General features: G+C 41.4%; 1 protein-coding gene across 1 annotated transcript in view; it reads left to right on the forward strand.

Moving 5' to 3' along the window:
- Nucleotides 1–23,210, forward strand: part of NIBAN1 (niban apoptosis regulator 1) — a 143,910-nt gene that overhangs the window by 66,129 nt on the left and 54,571 nt on the right. Inside the window, exon 5 of the mRNA XM_012736170.3 lies at nt 2,774–2,941. Coding sequence (XP_012591624.2) covers nt 2,774–2,941 — 168 coding nt within the window. The remainder of the gene's footprint in view (nt 1–2,773; nt 2,942–23,210) is intronic.

The following is a 23,210-nucleotide window of genomic DNA, read 5'->3' on the forward strand; positions in this document are numbered from 1 at the left end:
GGCACTTCAGTGACTTTTTAAATTGAATAGTGTGGCCTTCTGAGTTTTAAAAATAGAATATTCCACAGTAGATCATTTGTGATGTCTTTGTAACTCAACTTAGAAAAAAATGCAGACTGATGGCCTCTGGAAAATTGTTGTAAAAGGTTAAGCGAGAGATAACTAGAGGCTAATGGGAGTGAATTTTGTGGGGCTTGCTGAGGCTTTTAAATGCAAAGGGTCAATGTTGCTTTCGGCTGTTTGTACAAAATTATGACATTCTTGGAGAAGGCCTGGAAACTGTTTTAGAAAATCATGTCAATCGGGAAGACTGACTGTGTGATACTATGTCTAGTGGAAGGAATCAAGGCACAATAAAGATGGATGGAATTAACCTTGCTCAAGGAAAAGCACTAGAGGCTTATGAATAAATGTATTCTTTACAGAGTGTTCTGCTAAGATGATGTATTGGAAATGTCTCCATGTTTTGCTAAAGTGATTCACTTATTTGGCATTTTATTAGTTAGAATCTGGTTTGCTGCACACAACAAAAAACTCAAATTAAATACATAGAGTTTTATTATCTCACTAAAAATATTTGCATATTAGTCCAGGGCTGGTGAGATAGAGCCATAAATTTCTCAGAGACTCAGGCTCTTTCCAGCTTTCTCTCCTTTTATTTCTAGGTTGTAACCCTTACTGGCAGAGTCTAGGTGGCTGCTGGCGCTCCTGCCATCGCTTCCTCCATCCACAGAGCAGGAAGGAGAAAAGGGGAGGAGGAGGACCTGTTCCTTTTCTTTAGGGATACGTCCAGGAAGTTCCTTATGCCACTTCAGGTTACATCCTACCGGTCAGAACTTAGTAGCTAGGGGGACACCAAGCTGCAAGGGATGCTAAAAATATACAGTCTTTATTTTATGCAGTCACTTTGCCCAACTAAAAACCAGGGGTATTCAATTACTAAGAAAGAAGGGGACAATAGATATTGTGTTACAACTATAGGTCTCTCTACAGCATTCAGTCATTCATTCGTTTGTGCATTCGTACGTTAATTCATTCTTAAGTTATTATGTGCCAGGCATTTTGCTAGGTCCTGGTGGGCCAGAGTTCATGCTCCCAGTGCATGCCACTCTGTTACCTTCGGATTCCAGGACACAGGCACAGGGCTCCCACCTGTGCCCTGGGAATCTATTCCTTATTTAAGCCAATCCTGATTTATTAATTTGCCAATAGCCGACTGGGTTCTAGAGCCTCCCTTATGGTAATGATTCATTTCTTCGTGTGCCCAGGGCTCTCACTGGCCTCTCAGGGCGTTCCCCCTTCCTTTCCTTTCTCCGAGATGTGGGTGTCCTTGCTTGTTCTCCATGACTCTGGAAACAAGCTGGGACTCATGTAGCCAACCACAATATCATGGAACCGGAATGCAAGGAAAGGAATAAAGTTTCGTTAAGGGTTCTGAATAGTAGGATGGTTTAACCTGAGTTTCTTGGAATTGATTTTGAGGGAAGAAGTAAAAAGACCTATTATTTACGGCTTTTAAAATTTCCTAGGCCAACATAGCACATTTTTCATTCAACAAACTGGAGTTGACTATCTACCAATGCCCACGGCTGTGCTTCGGGCTGAGGATACAGAGGTCCGTGAGACACCTCTGCCTCTTTAGGAGCTCGCAGTCCCAAGCAGCGGTTCTGCTTTCCCCTGGGTAGGGGAACCTGGGGGGGGATCAACAGGTAGCTCATCTCACTCTCCCCCTACCCCACCCCCACCCTGAGAGTGGGGAGCAGATGCAGAAACAGGTCATTGCAATAGTTGAGGAGAACAGGTTGGGAGCACTAACTGTGTCTCTGGTGGCAGGGCTGGTTCCGGCAAAGCATCCCAGGGGAGGTGCTTTTCGAACTGACTTTTGAAGGATGAGTGAGAAGTTTCTATGGGAAAACATGATGGAAAGGAAGGAGGACGGGGTAAAGTGACCGTAAAGCAATATAAAAAGTCACGGAATGGATGAGCACAGCCCGCGATGGCACACACAGAGTGGAGGGGAACCTGCAGGGAGCAGGCAGACACCAACGCTACCGGGGAGATGGAGAGAGGTGGCAGAGGAACCAGTGAAAGTGACAAAGTGGAAACAATTTGTAAACAGCATGAAGGAGGGAAGCCAGGAGAGAGTTGCTCCTGGAAGTCACGGGGAGAGAATGTTTGTAGAAGAAGGGCTCATTAGCAGCAACAGATGTTACAGGTCAGATTAAAAGGGCAAGTAATAAAGAAACAGCCACAGACTGGCAGTAAGGAGGACATAAGTGATCTCAGCAATCGGGTTTCAGAACCTGGTGGGGCAGGAATCAGACCAGGTCAGAGTAGGGGTGAGGCGCGGAGCAAGCAAGTGCTGGTCAGCAGTGATGGGGAGGAGGGAGAGCGCAGGGCAGGGGCAGACCTGGAGGAGCTGCAGCCTATGGGGAGGGTGGCGTGCGTGCATGTCCGCATAGGTGGACAGGTGAGCCTGCGGGGGTGGGGTGGGGGGGCTCTGTTTACAGGTCTTTGTGACTTAAGGAAGTTGAGGAAGATTGTGTCTGCTGGCCTTGGCTGTCCCTGCAGCCTGCTGCAGGGAGGCTGGGGACACTGGGAGAGGGAGGGGGGAGGGGCTCCTGCACTCCCATTTCCGCCCCCTACAAAAACATCTGGTACCAACGTTGCATCCCATGGCCGCCCCCGATAGTTACCATCACAGCCTGAAACAAATATTTGCAATAAAAGATACATGCTTTAAAACGTATTTGTGTTTTTGATATTTTTTTAGCCTCCGGTGAGAAGGAGAACACCCAGCCCTTTGTGGCCATGCCGAAGGAATTCCCGGTGTACCTGTGGCAGCCCTTCCTCCGGCACGGCTACTTCTGCTTCTGCGAGGCTGCCGAGCAGAGGAAGTTCAGCGCCCTCCTGAGCGACTGCATCCGGCACCTAAACCACGGTACGGGTATGGCGGCCTCCCTCGTGTCCCCTGCCCTGCCGCCCTCTCCGGGTTGCCCCGGTCAGTCATCTGTTACAACGACTCTTAGAACGGGCCACAGATGTGCTGCCCCGGCAAGGACAGGGTGTCATACACAAGGAGCTTGGCCTGCTCTGGGGGGTTTGTCGGGTCTGGGAGGTCTCAGGGCAGCACAGTGTGAACGTTAGCTGATGGCAAGTGCAGACAGTCATTCGGGCTTCTCTGTGTTTATTTATGCAGACCATTTTGCATATAAATCATGCTCCTTTTTCCTGATTGTTTACATTTAAATGCCAGCAAGAATGTGCCAATTTGTTCCTGACAAAATAATAGTCTTTGTGACATTGCTTGTTTATTTCTGAATAACAGTTACTAACTTAAATCAGTAGTGGTTTATTAGCTAATATTTATTTCTCAGTCATTGGTTCTCAGAACTTTAGGGTCCTTAAGAACCATCAGAAGAACTTAATTGAAACACAGATTCTTGGGATTCGCTGGGTTACTATGATGGGGCCCCAGAGTTTGCTTTTCTAACTGCCAAGGGTTTCTGCTGCCGCTGCCCGTGGGCCACCCTTGGAGTGGCGTTGCCTCAGAACACTTTGCCTCTAGGTATGGATTTAATTAGGATTACATCCATAATAAAAGATTTTTCATTGTGGTACGTGATGTTTCCGATATATTAATGTGAATACTGGCTGTTCTGGACGCCATGAAACCTTCGGTTGCAGATAACCGAACTCTTTGTTCTTTGGCGATTGTAGAGGCAGCCAGTCTAAGAGCACCGAGGGCTTCTTCTCTGCTAGCCTCTCTCTGAGTGTTAGGAACAGAGTAACGAGGCATACGAAGTTCTGTCTCGGAGTCTAAATTCAAACAGGCAGGAAGGACAAACACACCCACAAATTCTCGTCTGGTGGTTGTCAACTTTAATGCATTAAAGAGTAGTAGAGGTCACTTGCCCAGTGATGCAGGGAGTGCAGCACTTCAAGCTTGCCGGGGAGGCCTCTGTGAGCAGGTGACATCTGAGCTGAGTCGCTTGTGCCTTCGTTTCCTAATATGGCAAATTTGACCGTGCGCTTGCTTTAAAGCCGGAGGGCCCCCTGACAGCGCCAGTCCCACGCCATGAGAGCCGCTCGTGGTGCATCTCAGCCGGTCCTTGGTTTCAGCGTGTGCATCGCCAGCAGGCTGATGGAAAAAGATGATGTCACTCTGTTTTGCTGTAGCAACTCTGAGTCACATGTGTCAGACTATTGGCCCAGAACTAGTTAGGAACGTTATAAAAATGGTACCCTTATTAACATCTTTCCTGTGGTTTTGACGTTTTAGAAACAAAGAGTTGCCCAGCACTGCCTGCTCGGGCTAGCTCATTTTCCAAAGCACTTACACCTCCATGTCTGGGGCCTTGTTCTAGCATGAACACGCAGTTGGCACCGGCCACGAGAACCGCAGAGCTGCACTGAGCAGAGAATGTTCCCTGCTCAGCCCACGGGACTCGCTGCATTCTCCCTTCCATGTACATAATAGGAGTTTCTCTGGGGAGTTTTGGGAGGCTGGGTAGCCTGCATTTAGACTCCATTTATGGAAGATTTCAGTGGATTCAAAACTAGCTTTGCTCTCCACTGTGTTATCAAAGGCACCCAGATGATGAGGTCTCGTTATATTTCCCTGCTTCTGTGTCACATTACTCTGTCCAGAGACTGTTTTTTCCTCACCAAGCCTTCCGCAGGCTTAATTTGGCATCACTTCCAGTAGCTTCAGCCAGAACCAGGGGCCATCGCAGCCCTGTGGGGCACAGTCCTGGACTGTCCTGGGCCAGTGAGCTCGGGGGACTGTCCCTGCCTCTCTCTGTTTTCCCCAGGGCAGTGGACCATCCACTGTCTCTGTATCACTTTTTCTGTCCTAATTATTCATTGTATGATCTTGAGTAAACCAGGGAGATTTTCATGAGCTGCCAGTTAACTATATTTTTCCCCATAATTATCAGAAGAGTTTAGATATAAATATGAAATTAAGGCTGCAAAAAAGGCCAGCAACCCTGCGGGGGCTGCTGGAAGCCTGCAGTCCTCCCGCCCCAGGCCAGCAGAGGAGGGCGGGCGGCTCGCTGTTGCTGGCGCTTCCCTGGCTCTCGGGCCACCACGCGTCCTGTTGAGAGCTGGTCCTAGACGCTCTAGCAGCTGATGTTGGGCCGCTGTTCATCCCACTTGGGGTGCGCAGGATACGTCCCCAGAGCTCAAATGACTCTATGACCCAGCCAAGGCCCCAGAAGTGCTGGGTTTGCATTGGTCCAGGTGCCTATGTCCATTGATTCTGAATGTGGAGCCACTTGTCCTGTACATCCTTGTGGGGTGTGTTTCCCGCATAACCCTGACAAAGGGCCGGGTGACACCCAGTTCTTTTTTTTTGAGACAGAGTCTCACTCTGTTGCCCAGGCTATAGTGCCTTGGCGTCAGCCTAGCTCACACCAACCTCAAACTCCTGGGCTCAAGCAATCCTTCTGCCTCAGCCTCTGGAGTAGCCGGGACTACAGGCATGCGCCACCATGCCCGGCTAATTTTTTATGTATATTTTTAGTTGGCCAATTGATTTCTTTCCATTTTTAGTAGAGACAGGGTCTTGTTCTTGCTCAGGCTGGTTTCGAACTCCTGACCTTGAGCAATCCTCCCGCCTCGGCCTCCCAGAGTGCTAGGATTATAGGCATGAGCCACCGCGACCAGCCGACATCCAGTTATTAATAAACCCACCTCCTAAGGTAGGGTAGGGCAGGTAGAGAGCCCTGTGTTCCTCCCTCTTTCAAGGGAGGGAGCAGCCTCTGGGTGCCTCAAAGGTTATTTACACGCCTAAGGAGCATAAAGGTGTGTGTGTGTGTGCACCCATGTGTGTGTTTTATTTTGGTTTAGTTTTGGCATCTCTTCACTGAGCAGGCATAGGGAAATCTCACAAGATTAATCTTTAGAATCTTCCACTCCAACTCCCTGGACTAAATATGAAGCCCATTGTATGACATGTGCCTAGAGCAGATGCTGTTCTCTGTCCCTTTTGAAGTCACACTGCGGTCGCTTGTCCCTGATGAAGGAAAGCCATGGTTCTGAATGACCACTGCCACAAAATGGGCCTTATATTAACATAAAGCCAAGATGTTCTGAGATAGTGCTGTTGTCCAAAATTCAGTCTTATTCTCCAGCATTTTAGTTTGCAAATGTGCTCATTGTTGTTATAGGGATATAGTTAGGACTCCTGATAAATACATAGGGCTGAGCACATGCAGTATGGAATAAGGGTCGTTATCAGTGGGAATGTGTTCTTCCAGCTCAGGCTGATCATTCCTTGGCACCTAAATTTACAGGAAGTGGAAAAAGTGCTCCTGGCAGGAGGGATAGGATATTCGAGGGCCAGGAAGTGAGACAGAGCATGGACCATTAAAGGAACTGAAAAAAATTCGTGTGGCTGGTGCTCAGAGAGGAGAGAGGAGCAAAGTGAAGATGGAGAGACAGGGAGGATCTAGCCCCTACAGGGCTTTGTGATGCATATTAAGAATTTGGACTTTATTCTAACAGCAATAGGAAATCATGAAAGTGTTTTAAGTAGATAGATGACCTCACTGGACATTCGCTTTAGAAAGGTCACGATGGCTGCAGTATGGGCAGTGGATTGGAGGGTGGCAGGCTGCACGCCCAGGAGGCCACTTAGGAAGCTTTGGCAGATGGCAGAAGGTGGTAGCCAGCCCCAGAGAGGGGTGCATGAGTGAGCAGAGGCATTTGTCAATATAAAGCGACTGTACTCACCCTAAAGGATTTGGGGAGCAGAGGAGTTGTAGCCATCGCTGGATGAGTGGTGATTCTGGAAAGCAGGTGGAATGTTTTGTTCCACAGGGCTGTGCTAGCGCGAAGGGCAGCCAGGACTGTCACTAAACAGATGCCAGTGCCCACATCATCATAAACACTAAGGAAGAGGGGACAATAGAATATCTGGGAAGCATGAAATCACATAGATTAAAAAAGACAGTATCAAAGAAAAGCCCGGAGTATTTTGATAATAAGACCACAATGACGTAAAGACACTCTGCAAACCTCTGCTTCGAGTTGGACCAGTTCGATCACCTGGGACAATTATAACATCAAGGGCGCTTATGACGGAGTGAGTCAGGCAGAATGTGGAGCTATAACAGCGATTGCATTTTGGAATTGGTTGCTCTGTCAGTGCTGTATGCCTTGAGCTCTTATCCCAGAAATCCCATGTTAAATCAAATGCCTTTATTAGATTCGATTTTGACATGCCTGCACATTTTGGGTGTTCAATAGATGTTGCTGAATTAAATTCAATTTGATAACAAAAAAGGACCTTACAATTCAAATCAGACAGAGCAAATCCTTTTTGATGTGTTTATTTGAGCATGATGCTTTCTGCCGTCCGGCACTCAGCGGCAAGTCTCAGATCTATTTTCGCCAACTTCATTTCTGCTCGGAGCCCATTCTCACCTATGAAGCAAGTTCATTACTTGAAGAACTAAGTGTCTAGTATGGGCATCAATCAATTCCAACTGCAAACATACAATGAATTTTATTTTGTAATATATCAAAACATACTTTTAACTTTTGTGGCACATGCTTGTATTTGTGGATTCACACGTACAGAGTTGGAAAATTCTAACTTATGCATAGGCTCTTTTGGACACGTTACTACAAATGAATAATGTTTGGAGATAAGTAAATTAAAACAATTTTTGTAAACATTTCTTTGAATATTTTTACTTGTAAAATAATGTATAAAATATTATGTAGTATACTGGTGTTGTAGTATGTACATAAAATCCTCTATGTGCTGCAAACAAAATGCTTGTTAATAAATAAGTAGATATCAATTTCTAGTTTTCATAGAATGGCCCCAAACAAAATTCTTTAAAAGGATTTTCTCTGCTTGGGCTACATTTTCTCCTAGAGTTTGGCGTGTGCTCTTTTCCTTACGTAGTTAATCCTCTACAATATAAATATTTCTCTCTCTCTGTGAGTAGGTGGTTTTCTCTTAAGTTACTTCCTCCTCTCTGGTCCTTGCTGGTTATTCAAAAAATTCTAAATTTGGAAGGGACCTTTGTGGTAACCTATTCCAAGCCTTCAGGGTTTAAATAATGATAAGACGTATATAGGTCACAGCTAGTTAGTGGCAAAGGACCAGTTGTCCTGACACGTGGTCCTTGACATCTGTTTCAGTTATATGTATCATGTTGTCTTCTCAACGATACTTTATAAAAGGCTCATCTCTTGGGCATTTTAAACATGCTACTATTAATTCAAAATACTCTTTGCAAGACACATTTGCATGATCCAGAGTGAAGCAAATCCAGGGCTATTCACTTAGGTCACCTGAGATGTGGGAGACGTCTGGCTTCTCTATAAGTAATATGATCTGAACTTAACTTGGTATTTTGTCCACCAGCTAAATGTGACTATATCTTTTAGTTTAGACGTGCTCTGAAGATAAAATATTTGATAGGGTAGCTTGTTTACTGGTTACATTTTGTGTAGTCTAAAATGCAAACCATACATGATTTTATACAATTTAAATGAAAACTCCCTAAGGAAGACTGCTTTTGAGAACATGGGTTGGACTATTTTAAAAATAATAGATCTAAAACATGTTTTCATATTATTTATACTTACGGATTTACTTAAGCTGCTTGAAACTCTCGAAGCCATCTAAGAGTTGGAAGTAGAAGAATAGATCTCTATCAGAGACTAGAATAAATAGAACCGCTCTCTCTTGGCCATTTAGTGTGTATCACCACCAGTACATAGGGTATGTAGACTTAGGGTCATTGTAGCCTAAGACTATGTTGCCATGAATCTATTATACATTTGGATACTTCTTTTGGCCTGTTAAACACGTTATTATTTCAGTGAAACCACTCATTCTCACCCCTCCTTCCCACTTCCAATGAACCAGATAGTTCTTTGGTATGAAGGTCTAAAATTATGTGATTATAGTAGGTCAGGGTGAGAAATTGGAACAATAATACAAAACAATTAAGCAAGCACGGAGTGGAAGTTAATTCAAGCAATTTTTTGGGGGGCGTGCTATTTACATTGGGTAGGTTCCAAAATCACTGGACAGTTTTTTGATGTTATGATTGACTGTGGCAAAGCTTTAAAAGCTTTCAAGTTTTTTTTTTTACTTGTAGATGGGATATATTATGATTAAAACATACTGATTAAAGTATAAAGAACATTACTGTTACCTCTGAAATTTCTTATGTCTTTCTCTAATCCTATAACCTTCTTTTGTCTTTGAGAGACACCATCTTAGATTTTGTGTTTTCCTTTCCTTTATAGCTTTATCGCATATACTTAATCATTTTGCATGTTTTCAAACTTTGTATGGAATTTTGCTATGTGTCTTCTCTCATGACTTCTTTTTTCAATATTATATTCCAGTGATTCCCCATGTTATAACTTGTAGCTGTAATTTGTTGATTTTCAATGCTAATTATATTCTATTAATATGCCATCATTTCTAATATTTATTTTACTGAGAAGCATTTCAGTTGCTTCCACTATTCATAACTAACAGTGCTGCTATGAACACTTTCTGGTTGTTGCCTGTTTATAGGAATTTAATTTTGACTTGGTTTGCTAGTATCTTAAGGAATGTTCCCATTTGTATTCATGAGCGTATTTGCTATGTAATTTTTCTATTTTTTAGTGGTGTTTTCAAATTTTACAATCAAGGTTATATTCTTGCTTCATAAAATGAGTTAGAATGTGTTCCCTCCTCTCTCCTCTTTTTTCCCTTTCTATAATCTGGAATAGTTTGTGTAAGATTTGAATGATTTGAATTTTTAATATTTGGTAGAGCTTGATAGTAAAACCATCGTAGCTTGCTGTTCCTTTTGAAAGAAGATTTTAAGCTACTAACTTAGATTTTTAAATTGTTACAGGATTATTCGGTTTTTCTATTTCTTAAGTCAGTTTTAGTAGGTTACAAATTTCTAGAAATTTGTCCATTTTGCTTATGTTCTAAAATTTAGTGGCATAAAGTTATATATAATATCCTCTTATTTTTTAAGGATATAGTCATGGTGCCCCCTGTAATCTTTGTAGCATCTATGGTTGTTTCCTCTTTATTTCTAAGATTACTTGTTTCTGTCGCTGCTCTTGTTTTCTTAGTCATTCTTACTAGAAGTTTGTCAATTTTGTCAACTTTTTCTGAAAAACCAAATTTGGACTTGACAGATTATTATATATTTGTTTTCTATTATGTTAATTTCTGATGTTATTAAAACTGCCTTTCTTTTATTTCCTTGGGCTTTATTTTGCTGGGTTTGTTTTCTTATTTTTTCAGGTAGATGCTTAGTTCATTATGATGGTTTTTAAAATGCTTGCAGACTCTTTGACACTCTTTCCTTTAAAAAATGGAGCCTAGTTTTCCTCCGCTTGAATGTCAACCAGACATAGTGACTTAATTCTTATGAACAGAATGTGGCGGAAGTGATCACATGTGACTTCCAAGAATAGGTCACAAAAAGAATAACTTCTGCCTGACTTTCTCCCTCTTGGATCACTCGCTTGAGAGAGCCTCGCCATCATCATGTGAGAACACATGAGCAGCCCAAGTAGAGAGGTATTGAGTTTTCCTGCCAATAGCCAGCATGAACTTGCCAGCCATGTGAGTAAGCTACCTTGGAAGTGGATGCTTCTGTTCTGGCCAGCCCTCAGACGATCCCAGTTTTGGCCAACATGTGACTGCACCTCACGGCAGACCTCAAGCCAGAAACACCCAGCCAAACTGCTTTTGGATCACTGACCCACAGAACTACGAGAGAAAATAAATATCTGTCATTTCAAGCCACTAACTTTTGGGATAATTTGTTTTATAGCACAAGAAAAGTATATATTCGTCCATTAATAAGCATTTAAATACTATAAATTTCCCCCTATATACTGTTTTAACTGAATCCCAGAAGTTGGGATAGGCAGTGTCTTTTATCATTCAGATTTAAATATCTTCTACTTTTCATTAGTATTTTTTAAAATTTATAAGTTAGTTAGAATTCTGTTTCTTAGTTTCCAAATATATATTGTATGTTTATTATAAACTTCTAGCTTAATTGCATTTTGGACAGAAAATATGGTCTGTATGATACCGTCCTTTAAAACTTATCACACCTTGCTTTATGGTCCTGTGCATGGTTGATTTTTGTAAAAGCTTGAAAGCAATATATATTCTACAGCTCTTTATGTCCATTAGCTTGTGTGTCAATTGCATTGATGACACAATTGACACACAAGCTAATGTGTGCCAGTTATCTTAACTAATTATTATTTTTTTGCTATGCTACATTTATCAGTTATTGAGAGAGGTATGTTCAAATCTGCTGCTATGATGGTAGATTTGTTTTATTGTTTACATTATCATTGTTGAGTTATATATTTTGAGAGAGAAATATATACACAAATATATACACATATACATACATATATATGCACAATGTTATACACAATGTTACCAGCTGGATATGTTTAGAATTATTATATCTTCCCAGTGGACTGAGTATTTTATCATTATGAAATGACCCATTTTATCTCTATTAATGTTATTTGCCTTAAAGTCTATTTTATATGATAGTAATGTAGCTATACCAGCTTTTTCTTGGTGCTTGCATGAAATATCTATTTAATAAAAATACCTGACAGTCTTTTAGATGAGCATTTAGTTTATTTACATATATTATAATAACTTATATTTTTGGTTGTAAATTTACTGTCTTATTTTGTGTTTTCTATATGTCCTGTCTTTTCTGTTTCTTTTTCTCTACTTGCGTGCCCCTTTCTGGATTATTATTGCTCTACAATAAAAACATGTGTATTCTATTTTTATTTTGTTAGTGGTTACCATAGAAATTTTAGCCGCAGAACCAAACTTATCAAAGCCAAAAAGTAATCAATATCCTTAACTTTCTTGCAAAAAATGCAGAGAACATAGAATGCTTTAACTTCTTTAACCTCCCTCCCCAATATAGACTGTTGTAGACTTGAATTTTAATTATATCCTTTTAATTTTAACCCCTTGTTATATTATTATTGCTATTTTATACAGTTTTAATGTTTACTGTATTTTTACCACTGTAGGGGAGGAAAAACTTTTATACTCTACCCTCTCAGGTTCTATAGCGAGGATCTGCTAAAAGACAGATTAATAGGAGAAAAGCATACATACAAATTTTACTTTATGTTAATATTTTTACATGGCACAAGGGGCTTTACAAAAAAGAAGGTAAAACCCCAAAGGCGTTAGATTTGGGGGCTTATATACCATTTTAACAAAGGTGATAGTTTGTGGAGAAGTGACTAGACAAAGGAAAGAAGTTAGGGTTTCTAGGAATGCTAAATTGTAGGAAAATGACTAGGAATTTTATGGGGACTCTGAAATGGAAAATATGGGTTATTTTAGTAAGGTGTGTTTGTACAGACTCATCTTGGCGTGAAAACCTGGGGAGAAGAATATTCTCTTCTTCTTGGAACCAGGAGAGCACCTTTCTCATGGAAAATTTACACCTTGCTTTTTTTTTAAGCAGAAAGAGCAAGGGCAGAGAGCCCTTCTGGTATCTGCTGTTTCTCAACCGCCTTCAACGCAAAATAACCAATATTCGAAAGCAGCATATTTTGAGGTGGCAGGTTCTGATCCCCTTCACTGCTTTCTCTGCTCACAGTTTCTTATTGCATCTCAGACTTTCCATCTGGAAACATTCTCCCTCTGGCTGAAGTACATCTTGTAGAATTTTGCAAAAGTTGGGTTTGTTCAAGGTACATTTTCTCAGTTTTTGTTTATCTCAATGTGACTTTATCTCATTCTTGTTCTTAGATATTTTCACTGAATATGAAATTTGGGGGTGGCAATTATTTTCCTATTGGACCACATTGAACATTTTGTTCCATGATCCTTCTGGCTTCTATTACTGAAATTGAGAAATTTGCTATCAGCCTAATTGTTGTTCCTTTGAAGGTAATTTGATTTCTTTCCCGCCTCATTTTTTAAAAAACATTTTTGTCTGCAGTTTCACAAGACTGTGTCTTAGTTGTGGGCTTCCTATTTATTTATACTGCTTGAAATTTATTAGTCTTTCTGAATCTTTGGGTTATTGTTTGATCAGTTTTGGAAAATTCTCACCCATTATTTTTTCTTCTCCTTCATTCTCTGTCTCTTCTTTGGGTAATCTGATTAGATGTGCATTAGACATTTTTATTCCATCTTCCTCATCTCTTAAACTTTATATTTTCCATATTTTTTCTCTTTTTCTCTCTGAATAGTTTCTATACTCTGTCATTCAGTTCTCTACTTCTATCTTATTCCATATTTAATGTTATTAATCTTATCCATTGAGTTTTGATTTTAATTTTTATATTTTTCATTTCTAATACTTACTTTGGTTCTTTTTCTAATCTGAATAGTACTTAAAATAATCTCTTACTTTTTACTCATGTTTTCAGTTCCTTTTTAATATTTATTTATTTAGAGACAGAGGCTCACTCTGTTCCCCAGGCTAGTGTGCCATGGCATCAGCCTACCTCATAGCAACCTCAAACTCCTGGGCTCAAGCAATCCTTCTGCTTCAGCCTCCCGAGTAGCTGGGACTACAGACAGGCGTGCACCACCATGCCCAGCTAATTTTTTCTATATGTTTTTAGTTGGCCAATTAATTTCTTTGTATTTTTAGTAGAGACAGGGTCTTGCTGTTGCTTGGGCTAATTTCGAACTCCTGACCTTGAGCAATCCTCCTGCCTCAGTCTCCCAGAGTGTTAGGATTACAGGTGTGAGCCACCGCGCCCGGCCAATTTTTAAACATGTTAAACAATATTTTAAATTCTGCATTTGCTAATTCCAGTACCTGGGATCTTTGTGGGTTATATTCTGCTCTCTGCGATTTGTGCTAGCTCTTACTCATGGTACTTTATTAACTTGTGTACTTTGTGGGTTTTTTTTTTTTTTTTTTTTTGAGACAGAGTCACGCTTTGTTGCCCAGGCTAGAGTGAGTGCCATGGCGTCAGCCTAGCTCACAGCAACCTCAAACTCTGGGGCTCAAGCAATCCTGCTGTCTCAGCCTCCTGAGTAGCTGGGACTACAGGCATGCACCACCATGCCTGGCTAATTTTTTCTATATATATATTAGTTGGCCAATTACTTTCTTTCTATTTTATAGTAGAGACGGGGTCTTGCTCTTGCTCAGGCTGGTTTCGAACTCCTGACCTCGAGCAATCCGCCCACCTTGACCTCCCAGAGTGCTGGGATTACAGGCGTGAGCCACCGCGCCCGGCCTACTTTGTGTTTTTTGATGATGAGCTTATATTTCATTGAGGCCAATAGAAGGTAAATTCCTTCAGAAAGGATTTGTGTTTCCTTTTACCAGATGCTTGAGGGCACTACCAGATATTTGGACTGCCCAGTTAATGTGTATTTAGGCCATAAATGTTATGGGGATATGCTTCTGATTATGGTTTCTCAAGGGAAATAGTTATCTCTTTCATTCAATGCTTAGGTTTGAGTCAGGCAATTTTCCTTGTAATGGTCTAAGACCATTTGTATGTGGATAGTTTCTGCAATTTAATTTGGCACATTATATGGATTGGGCCTTTGATTCTGGTACTCAGCATCCTGAGAGGCTATAAAAAGGGTAGTGTAAGATCATTAGGTTCTATTAATGCTTTTGCAGAGGAAGCTGGTTTCAAGGCTTGGCTTACATTTTTGGGTTTTATGTTAGTTTGCTAGGGCTGCTGTAATGAGTCACTTGGTGACTTAAACATCAGAAACTTACTGTCTCACAGTTCTGGAGGCTAGAAGTCCAAAATCAAGATGTTGGCAGGGGCATCTCTTTCTGATGGCAGTGAGAGAAAGATCTGTTCTAGGCTTCTCTGCTTGGCCTAGAGAAGCATCCCTCTGGTCTCTGCCTTCATCTCCACATGGCATTTTCCTTACGTATGCACCTGTGTCCAAATTTCCCCTTTTTATAAGGACACCAGTCATACTGGATTAGGGGCTTACCCAACGCAGAATGATCTCATCTTAACTAATTACATCTCCAACGACCTTTCTGAGGCTCTGGGGATCAGCGCTTCAACATATGAACTTGGGGGTATTCAGTTCACCCATAACAGGTTCCCTACTTCATTGCCAGTAGACTGAGGAATTCAAAAGTGGTTTTTAAAGTGTAATTTATCCAGTATGTGTTTTCTGCAGTGAGAGGATTGGCTGGGGATTAGTGCATACCATATTGCTGGGCACCCATAGACAAAAACCCACATGGTATTGACAAGTTCACTGTCACGAAGAGCAGTTTTACAAAGGCCGCTTCCATCTTTGAAGCGGCCATTCATTTCATAGCCTCGTTATATAGCCCTAAAGGGTCTGCAGCGGCACATTTGCTACCTGGGTCTTGGGGAAAAGACTCGAAAGCTAATCCTGACGTTCAGAACATTTTCAAGTTGTACAGCCACTGAGGGGTTCAGTCAACTCGGTGTTGAATACTCTCTGCAACTGCAGCTCATATCAACCCTGACGGCAATAATAATGAAACCTCAGTCATCGAGATTAAGTTATACCCTGTACGCTGTGTGTTAAATGATAAAGAAATGTGGAATACATTTTAGGAAGCTTTCCATCAAAAAATAGTTTAAATCTTTCCTGTATACAAAGAGTTAACTCTCAGCTCTGAAAACTGTGCTTCATTAAAAGAACTTAGGCACTTAGGGTTATCTGTAGGCAAATATTTTTAGTATTATTTTTCAAAACATGATCTATCAACCACTTGCTTTTGAATACCTTGGTGTGGGGTCAGGGTGGAGGTGAAGAGACTTCTGAAATCTCAGCTTCCTTGGCTTTGTTCCAAACTCACTGAATTGGAATCTCTGAAGAAAGAAGCCTAGAAATCATTATTTTATTTTATTTCATTTTAATATGCAAATATATCTTTATGATAATTTATTTCAAAATAATCCAAGGGGAAGAAGAAATGAGCGCAGGTACAGATGAAGCAAGACTACTCATGAGTAGATCTTATCACAGCTAGGAATAGGAAGATGGGAATTATACTATTCTATTTTTTGATATTGAAATTTTCTTTTTAATTTTTAATTATTATGGGTATATAATAGTTGTATATAAACTTTATAGGATACATGTGATATTTTGATACAGGCATACAATGTGAATTAATCAAATCAGGATAATTGGGGTATCCAACACCTCAGGCTTTTATCATTGCTTTGTGTTAGAAACACTCTAGGCCGGGCGCGGTGGCTCACACCTATAATCCTAGCACTCTGGGAGGCCGAGGCAGGCGGATTGCTCGAGGTCAGCAGTTCGAAACCAGCCTGAGCAAGAGCGAGACCCCGTCTCTACTATAAATAGAAAGAAATTAATTGGCCAACTAATATATATAGAAAAAATTAGCCGGGCATGGTGGCACATGCCTGTAGTCCCAGCTACTTGGGAGGCTGAGGCAGCAGGATTGCTTGAGCCCAGGAGGTTGAGGTTGCTGTGAGCTAGGCTGACGCCATGGCACTCACTCTAGCCTGGGCAACAAAGCGAGACTCTGTCTCAAGAAAAAAAAAACAAAAACACTCTAATTCCACTCCTGTAGGTATTTTTTTTTTTTTTTTTGAGACAGAGTCTTGCTTTGTCACCCAGGCTAAAGTGAGTGCATGGCATCTGCCTAGCTCACAGCAACCTCAAACTCCTGGGCTCAAGCAATCCTCCTGCCTCAGCCTCCCGAGTAGCTGGGACTACAGGCATGTGCCACCATGCCCGGCTAATTTTTTCTATATGTATTAGTTGGTCAATTAATTTCTTTCTATTTATAGTAGAGATGGGGTCTCGCTCTTGCTCAGGCTGGTTTCGAACTCCTGACCTTGAGCAATCCACCCACCTCGGCCTCCCAGAGTGCTAGGATTACAGGCGTGAGCCACTGCGCCCGGCCTCCTGTAGGTATTTTAAAGTATACCTTAACTCTGAGGCCACAACCCCTTGGTCTGCGGCCTGTTAGGAACTGGCTGCATCACTGCCTGAGTGCCACCTCCCCCGCCTTCCATGGAGAAATTGTCTTGCATGAAACTTAGGAACCAGCCGCACAGCATGGGTGAGCAGTGGGTGAGCAAGTGACGCTTCCTCTGTGTCTATAGCTACTCCCATCACTGGCATCACCGCCTGAGGCTCTGTCTCCCCCACCCTGTCCGTGGAAAAATTGTCTTCCATGAAACCAGTTCCTGGTGGCAAAAAGGCTGAGGACCACTGCCTTAACTTATTGTTAATTATAGTCACTTTGTTGTGCTATCAAATATTGTTCATTCTATCTAACTATCTAACTATATTTTTGTACCCATTAACCATCCCCCTTTATCCCCCCTCCCTATGACCCTTCCTGACCTCTGGTAACCATCATTCTACTCTCTGTCTCCATGAAATCAATCGTTTTCAATATTTAGCTCCTACATAGGAGTGAGAACATGCGAGATTTGTCTTTCTGTGCTTGGCTTATTTCATTTAACATAATGTTCTCCACTTCCATCCATGGTGTTGCAAATGGCAGGACAGAAATCTGTGTTTTAAGTAGTATCCCTTCAAAGTTAGAGAGTGGTTGTTGCCTAGGGTCTTCCTCTCAAAGGAAGCTATTTTGCTTTAAGCAACTTAATCTTTACTTTTATTAAATTATACTACTAGTAAGGAGTTATGATTTTTATTAAATGAAATTGGTGTTTGAAATGAAATTGGTGCTTGAAGTGATATTCAATAATAGAATTAAAAAGTAGTGGATAGAAAAAAGAAGTAGTAAATGGCCACAATGTGCTAAGCAATTATAAAATAAAATTAAATATACTATTTTAGTTATGGTACCATAACTGGGCTCTTCATAGGGTTTCTTTTTTGAAAATAATCTTGAATCTAATAGCAAGTACAACTGAGATGTATTTTCTTTACTGAGTTCTGCAGTGTGACCCTTTTTCTTTTATACTGTTATATGATTTGATGTGAAAGCTCACTCTGACTGGCTGCACCTTGCATATATATGTATGGACGATCCCCTCTGGTAAGATAAGAAAAACCTCTCTTCCCTTCCGCTTTTGTCCTCTACTTCTGTCCAGTTGACTGTCTACCACCTCTAACTCAAGACAGCCAAAACACCCCAGGAGGTAAGCAATCCCCCTCAAAGTTACATAGTCTACTCCCTTGCTAGAGCCAGCATTAGAATGCCCTGGAGGGCCTGTTGAGGCACAGGCTGCTGGCCCCACCCCCACAGTTTGTGACTCAGCAGGTCTGGATTGGGTTCTAAGAATTTGCATTTCTGACACGTTCTCAGGTGATGCTGACGCTGAGGCACACTTGTGAAACCACTGAATTAACTCCTCTAACCCTCACAGCAATCCTGTGATGTTGGCACTGTGGTTGTCATCGTCCCCATGTCATAGAGGGGTTTTTGGAGGCACCTGGTGATTGGCGCAGATGGCTGGGGATTGGTGCAAGATTTTAAAGCCAGCAGGTCTGACTCCAAGCCCATACTCTACCCCCCTATACCATTTGGCTTCTCAGTCAGCAGGCACTTATTAAACACCTACTGTATTTTACTAGTTCCTATAAAAAAAATCTACTCCAATTCTTTATTCAGGAGCAGATGATTTGCAGTCCGTCACTTCTCGCTGAAGTTGGCGTGGGTGATTTCTTAATATCGATTTGAGAGGGAAGCGAGTCGCTGTGCGTCTGTTGGAATTCACGTGACAGTTGAGATACAGAAGTGAAGTCTTCTCTCTGCTTTTAAACATGAAATTGTGCCTTAACCCAAATGGCTGTTCCTGTGGTGAACTGTGTGCTGCACAAATGTTCTCCAAAGCTAGAATTTTCTTGGCTTGTGCAAATAGACAGCTGAGAATAATTTTGTGGAGTATGTTGCAGGGGTGGGGCTGTAAAATTCACGGTACTTATGTATTACCAGTTCTTTATGTCTTAAATCCTTAGCCTTTTAGTTTTTTCCTTTCAGCATTTTCTTCTGTTAACTGGATTCCCAGAATGGCTATTGCTGGGGGACAGGGAGGGGAGTCCTGACTTGACCTGATTTTAAAACATTTTTTTTTTTTTATTTTCTTGTGGAGACCACAAATCATGCTTCAAGTCACCAACATCTGGTCCCTGGTGAGACATTCCAATTTAAGGGGCTGAGGAAAAAAGGTGAAAAGAGAAGGAAGTTGGCGAGGGGCAATGACAGCATAACACCCACTTTCACATCTTCCTAGGCTAAGCCCCTCCCTGCCAACTTCCTTTCCTGTGGGAGATGAGGGCAGTACCAGCTAAGAAAGGAACTAAGACTTCTCTTCACTTGTACTTCTCTGTTCCTTCCCCAGCTTTCCACAGAAACTAGAGGACTATATAGATTGGCCAGTCAGCTAGATTGGTGATTACCATTTTATTCTAGTTTTGTGCATGTATGGCAGGAATCCATGACACTTTAAGGGACAGGGTAGACAAAATTTGGAACAAAAGAACTTTATTAAGGGTGTATTGTATTCAGAACATTGTCTTAGATGCTGGGGGGAGGGCGGTGCAAAACAAACCCTAAACATGGCCATTGCTGATAAACAAGACTCAGTTTGTAAGGCTAGCGTGTTCAACCCACAGTGGAGAGGTTCTGGAATTGTTTTCTCCTAACTTGCAAGAGTAGGTGGAATAAAAGAACTGGAATGTGGACCAGGGACATCATTTCACCTCATTCCATCTCACTTCAAGTGAGCTCTTGCCCAGTCCCCAAGCGGTTCTGTTCAATAAAGCGCGGTGAGTCAGTCCAGATGTGCTCCTAGCAGGTATCTCAGCCGTGTCCTTTCATTCCTAAATGCCCTGCCAGGAGGATAGTAGCTGAAGGTCCCCTTCTTTTTTCTTCCCTAAGCTTTATGACATCAGATTAGATATTTTCAAGTTGAGGATCAAAAGCCTTTCCACAAACTCATAGATTCTTTTTGGTAATAGTAATGAATCATCCTTGCTGAGAACATAAGTAGTTCGCCTCTTTCTACCATTTCTTGTCAGAAGAAGCTTAGCAAACGCAGAGTGAACTGTCTTTCCTGTCACCGAATGCCCTAGTCACAAGCCACAAAATTTTGCAACAAGGATATTCGTTAAGGGTATGCAATATGAGAGCTGGGCCACTTTTGATCTGTGTAGTGTGTTGGGGGCCATTTTGTGTGTGTGTGTGTGTGTGTGTGTGTGTGTGTGTGTGTGATGGGGGTACACTTCAGTTTCCTGGCTGGCCTTGCCAATGTCATTGCGTGAGTCCAGGTGCTGCGCTGCATATCTTTTGTGCAGATGCAAATCATCATATTTAGTGTTTGCCTTTAAAATGAATCAAGTTGCCCACAGGTGTGCTGATAAATGAACAACAGCAGAAGGGAAAAGAAATGTCGGATTTCATTTGGTTGAAAGAAGCACAAAACTTCCATTATTTCTTCCCTAGATACCTTGAAAGCTAAAAGCTTTCTAGGATTGCTAGGTGAAGTTCTAAATATCATTTATTTCAAGATAGATTGAGTGACATTTATGGTTGGGTTTGGTTATGATGGAGGATGATGAAATTCCCAGCACGGATGAGTGAGTTGCCAGTGGTCCAACATGTTTGCATCCCTGGTTTCGCCTCTGATGTTTCGTTCTGCATTTGGTGGTTTTAAATGAACACAGTATTGCTCTGTTCATACCATTTATCCTTTACCAGGTCAGGAATATAAGAAGCTTATGATCAAATTAAGATGTCACTGGAAATGTGAATTTCATAACTGAAGAAAAGGGAGCAGATTTGAAATTGAAATATTATAATAGGGAACTGAGAATTTCGTTAAATGGATTGTTACGCATTATAATCTTAATAGTTATATTTCTTGTTTTAATTTTCTTCCAAAGAACATATCCTAGAATTTTAACTCCATTTTTACTGACCTTTTTCTTCCTTCTGCCCTTAGAACTAAACCCTGGGCCGGTAACTCACTTTGGGACTCCTTAGTTTCATTTTCTAAAGGCCTTAGGTTAAATGTCTTTTCCACTAGAAAGCCTTCCTTAATCTATCAGGGCTGGATGAAAGCTCCTTTGAGTTCCTTCTTTCTGTCTGTCTGGGCATCAGTCCTTCCTTCTTTCCTCCTTGCTCTTTCCCTGCATCACAGCACTAATGACATCACACCATCACTGACTGTTTATCTGACTTCTGAAACTGGAAGCTCCTAGAGGCCGGGGCCTTTGTCCTTCTACTATTGCATCCCAGCCCTTACCACTAGACCTGGGTGAGGGGAGCACACACTCAAGTTTCTTTTTTTTTAACTGAATGAATGAGTAGGAAATAGGTGATTATTTGAAGAAGTATCTGGAAATTATAAGGATAGTTAATAGAGCAATCCAGATTATTTGGGAAAAGGACTATTTTTCTTATATTAACAGCAAAGGCAGTTTCTTTGGAAGTCTCAGCTTTCTTCCTGGACTACCCATGCAGTTATTTGCTCGTTTTTAATTTTTCCAAAGGTACATCAACTTTACAAGTTTTCTTTCTTTCTTTTTTTTTTTTTCTTTTGAGATAGAGTCTCATTCTATCACCCAGGCTAGAATGCAAGGGGGTCAGCCTAGCTCACTGAAGCCTCAAGGGATCTTCCAGCCTCAGCCTCCTCAGTAGCTGGTACTACAGGCCCGTGCCATCAAGCCTGGCTAATTTTTTCTATTTTTTGTAAGGGGGGGGGTCCTCATTCTTGCTCAGGCTGGTCTCAAACTCCTGAGCTCAAGTGATCCTCCCGCCTCCGCCCCTCAGAGTGCTAGGATTACAGACAGGAGCCACCACGCCCAGCCTCTTTACAGTCACCTTGGTGACTGTAACTTCCCCTCACTTTGGAATAAGTGACTTCACAGAAGAAAAACCCAAACAACCTTTCTTTACCTTCTACAGACTTTTCCTTTCACTTTGGAGTGGCTTCTGAAACCTTTCCTATTCACGAAGCCTTACTGGAATAATGGCAGGGAAGATAATAGCTTCCTCCAATTCCACCTTATTGAAATGTGCAATTCATACCTATTCACAGACAAAAATAATGCATCTGTAAAATGTTTATTGATTATTATATAGCTCCCGGAGGAAGAAAACAGAAACGAAATGGTTTGTACATTATAGCTTGTCAGAAATACGATTGCCAATTAAAATGACAAAATACTAGCTAACACTGCTAATATTTACTGAGCACCTACTCTATTCCAAGTACTGTGCTAAGGCTGACAACAATCCGTTTGGTTAAATAGTGTTATCATCTTTAAGAAATCGTGGCTTAGGCAGGTAAAGGAACTTGCCTAGATAGAAGTAGACAGTTATCAAAGTACTAGGCTCAGAATTCAATCCTGAATGTTTGACTCTGAAACTCAAACTTCTAACTGCTATGTTAAAGAGCCTGGCACCTGAAGAATTATTTTTTGTTTTTCCTGCCACGTTTTAAGAGGGCTTTTAGGAAATAATAATACTAGTGATCAATTATTGAGTGCCAGGTAGTATAATGGGTGCTTGATATATGCTCTTTCAACCCCTATGACAATACTAAGGAGAAATAATTTTATCCCCATTTCACAGATGAAACTGAGGCTCATGGAAATTAAGACACTTGTTTCAGTCCACAAAGCTGTTAGATAGCTAAGCCTGATTCACACTTAGATCTCTGCTCTTGCTACTGTAATGTACTAGAGTATGTGTAGTGTGTGAATAGTAAGGGGTCTGGAAACTCAGTTATATGACTGAGAAAACTTAGCCTGACAATGACTAAAGGGAGGAAAAAAATCTTTAGATACCTCCTGTCACATAGAAGAAGGATAAGACATGTTTTGTTTTTCTCCAAAAGGTAAAAGTGGCTCTTGTAAATATAGGCAATCTAGACCCTGAAATTATAATTGCAGTTGCTTGCTTCTAGAAATTTTATTTAATGAAAAGTAGAAATTGAATCTATAACTCAAAATTGGTAAAAACCAGATTTGAACTCAGTTAAAGCTCCCAGGTGGCATCTATTAGACGCATCTTCTAAATATGCCATTTCACTTTTGTTGTATTAGAAGGAACAACACTTCCAGAATGCCAGAGGTGAAGCCTCCTGTCAGTTCTGTATCTGCCGGAATGAAAACAAAAATCTTATCATCCTTTTGTTTTGCCCTTCTAAAAATAAAGTGTCAGTTGTGTCAGAGGAAGGTTAGGTCAACTGATGGTCTGGGACAGGGGAGTAGGCTT

This window comes from Microcebus murinus, chromosome 23 (assembly GCF_040939455.1).
Source record: "Microcebus murinus isolate Inina chromosome 23, M.murinus_Inina_mat1.0, whole genome shotgun sequence".
NCBI lineage: Eukaryota > Metazoa > Chordata > Mammalia > Primates > Cheirogaleidae > Microcebus > Microcebus murinus.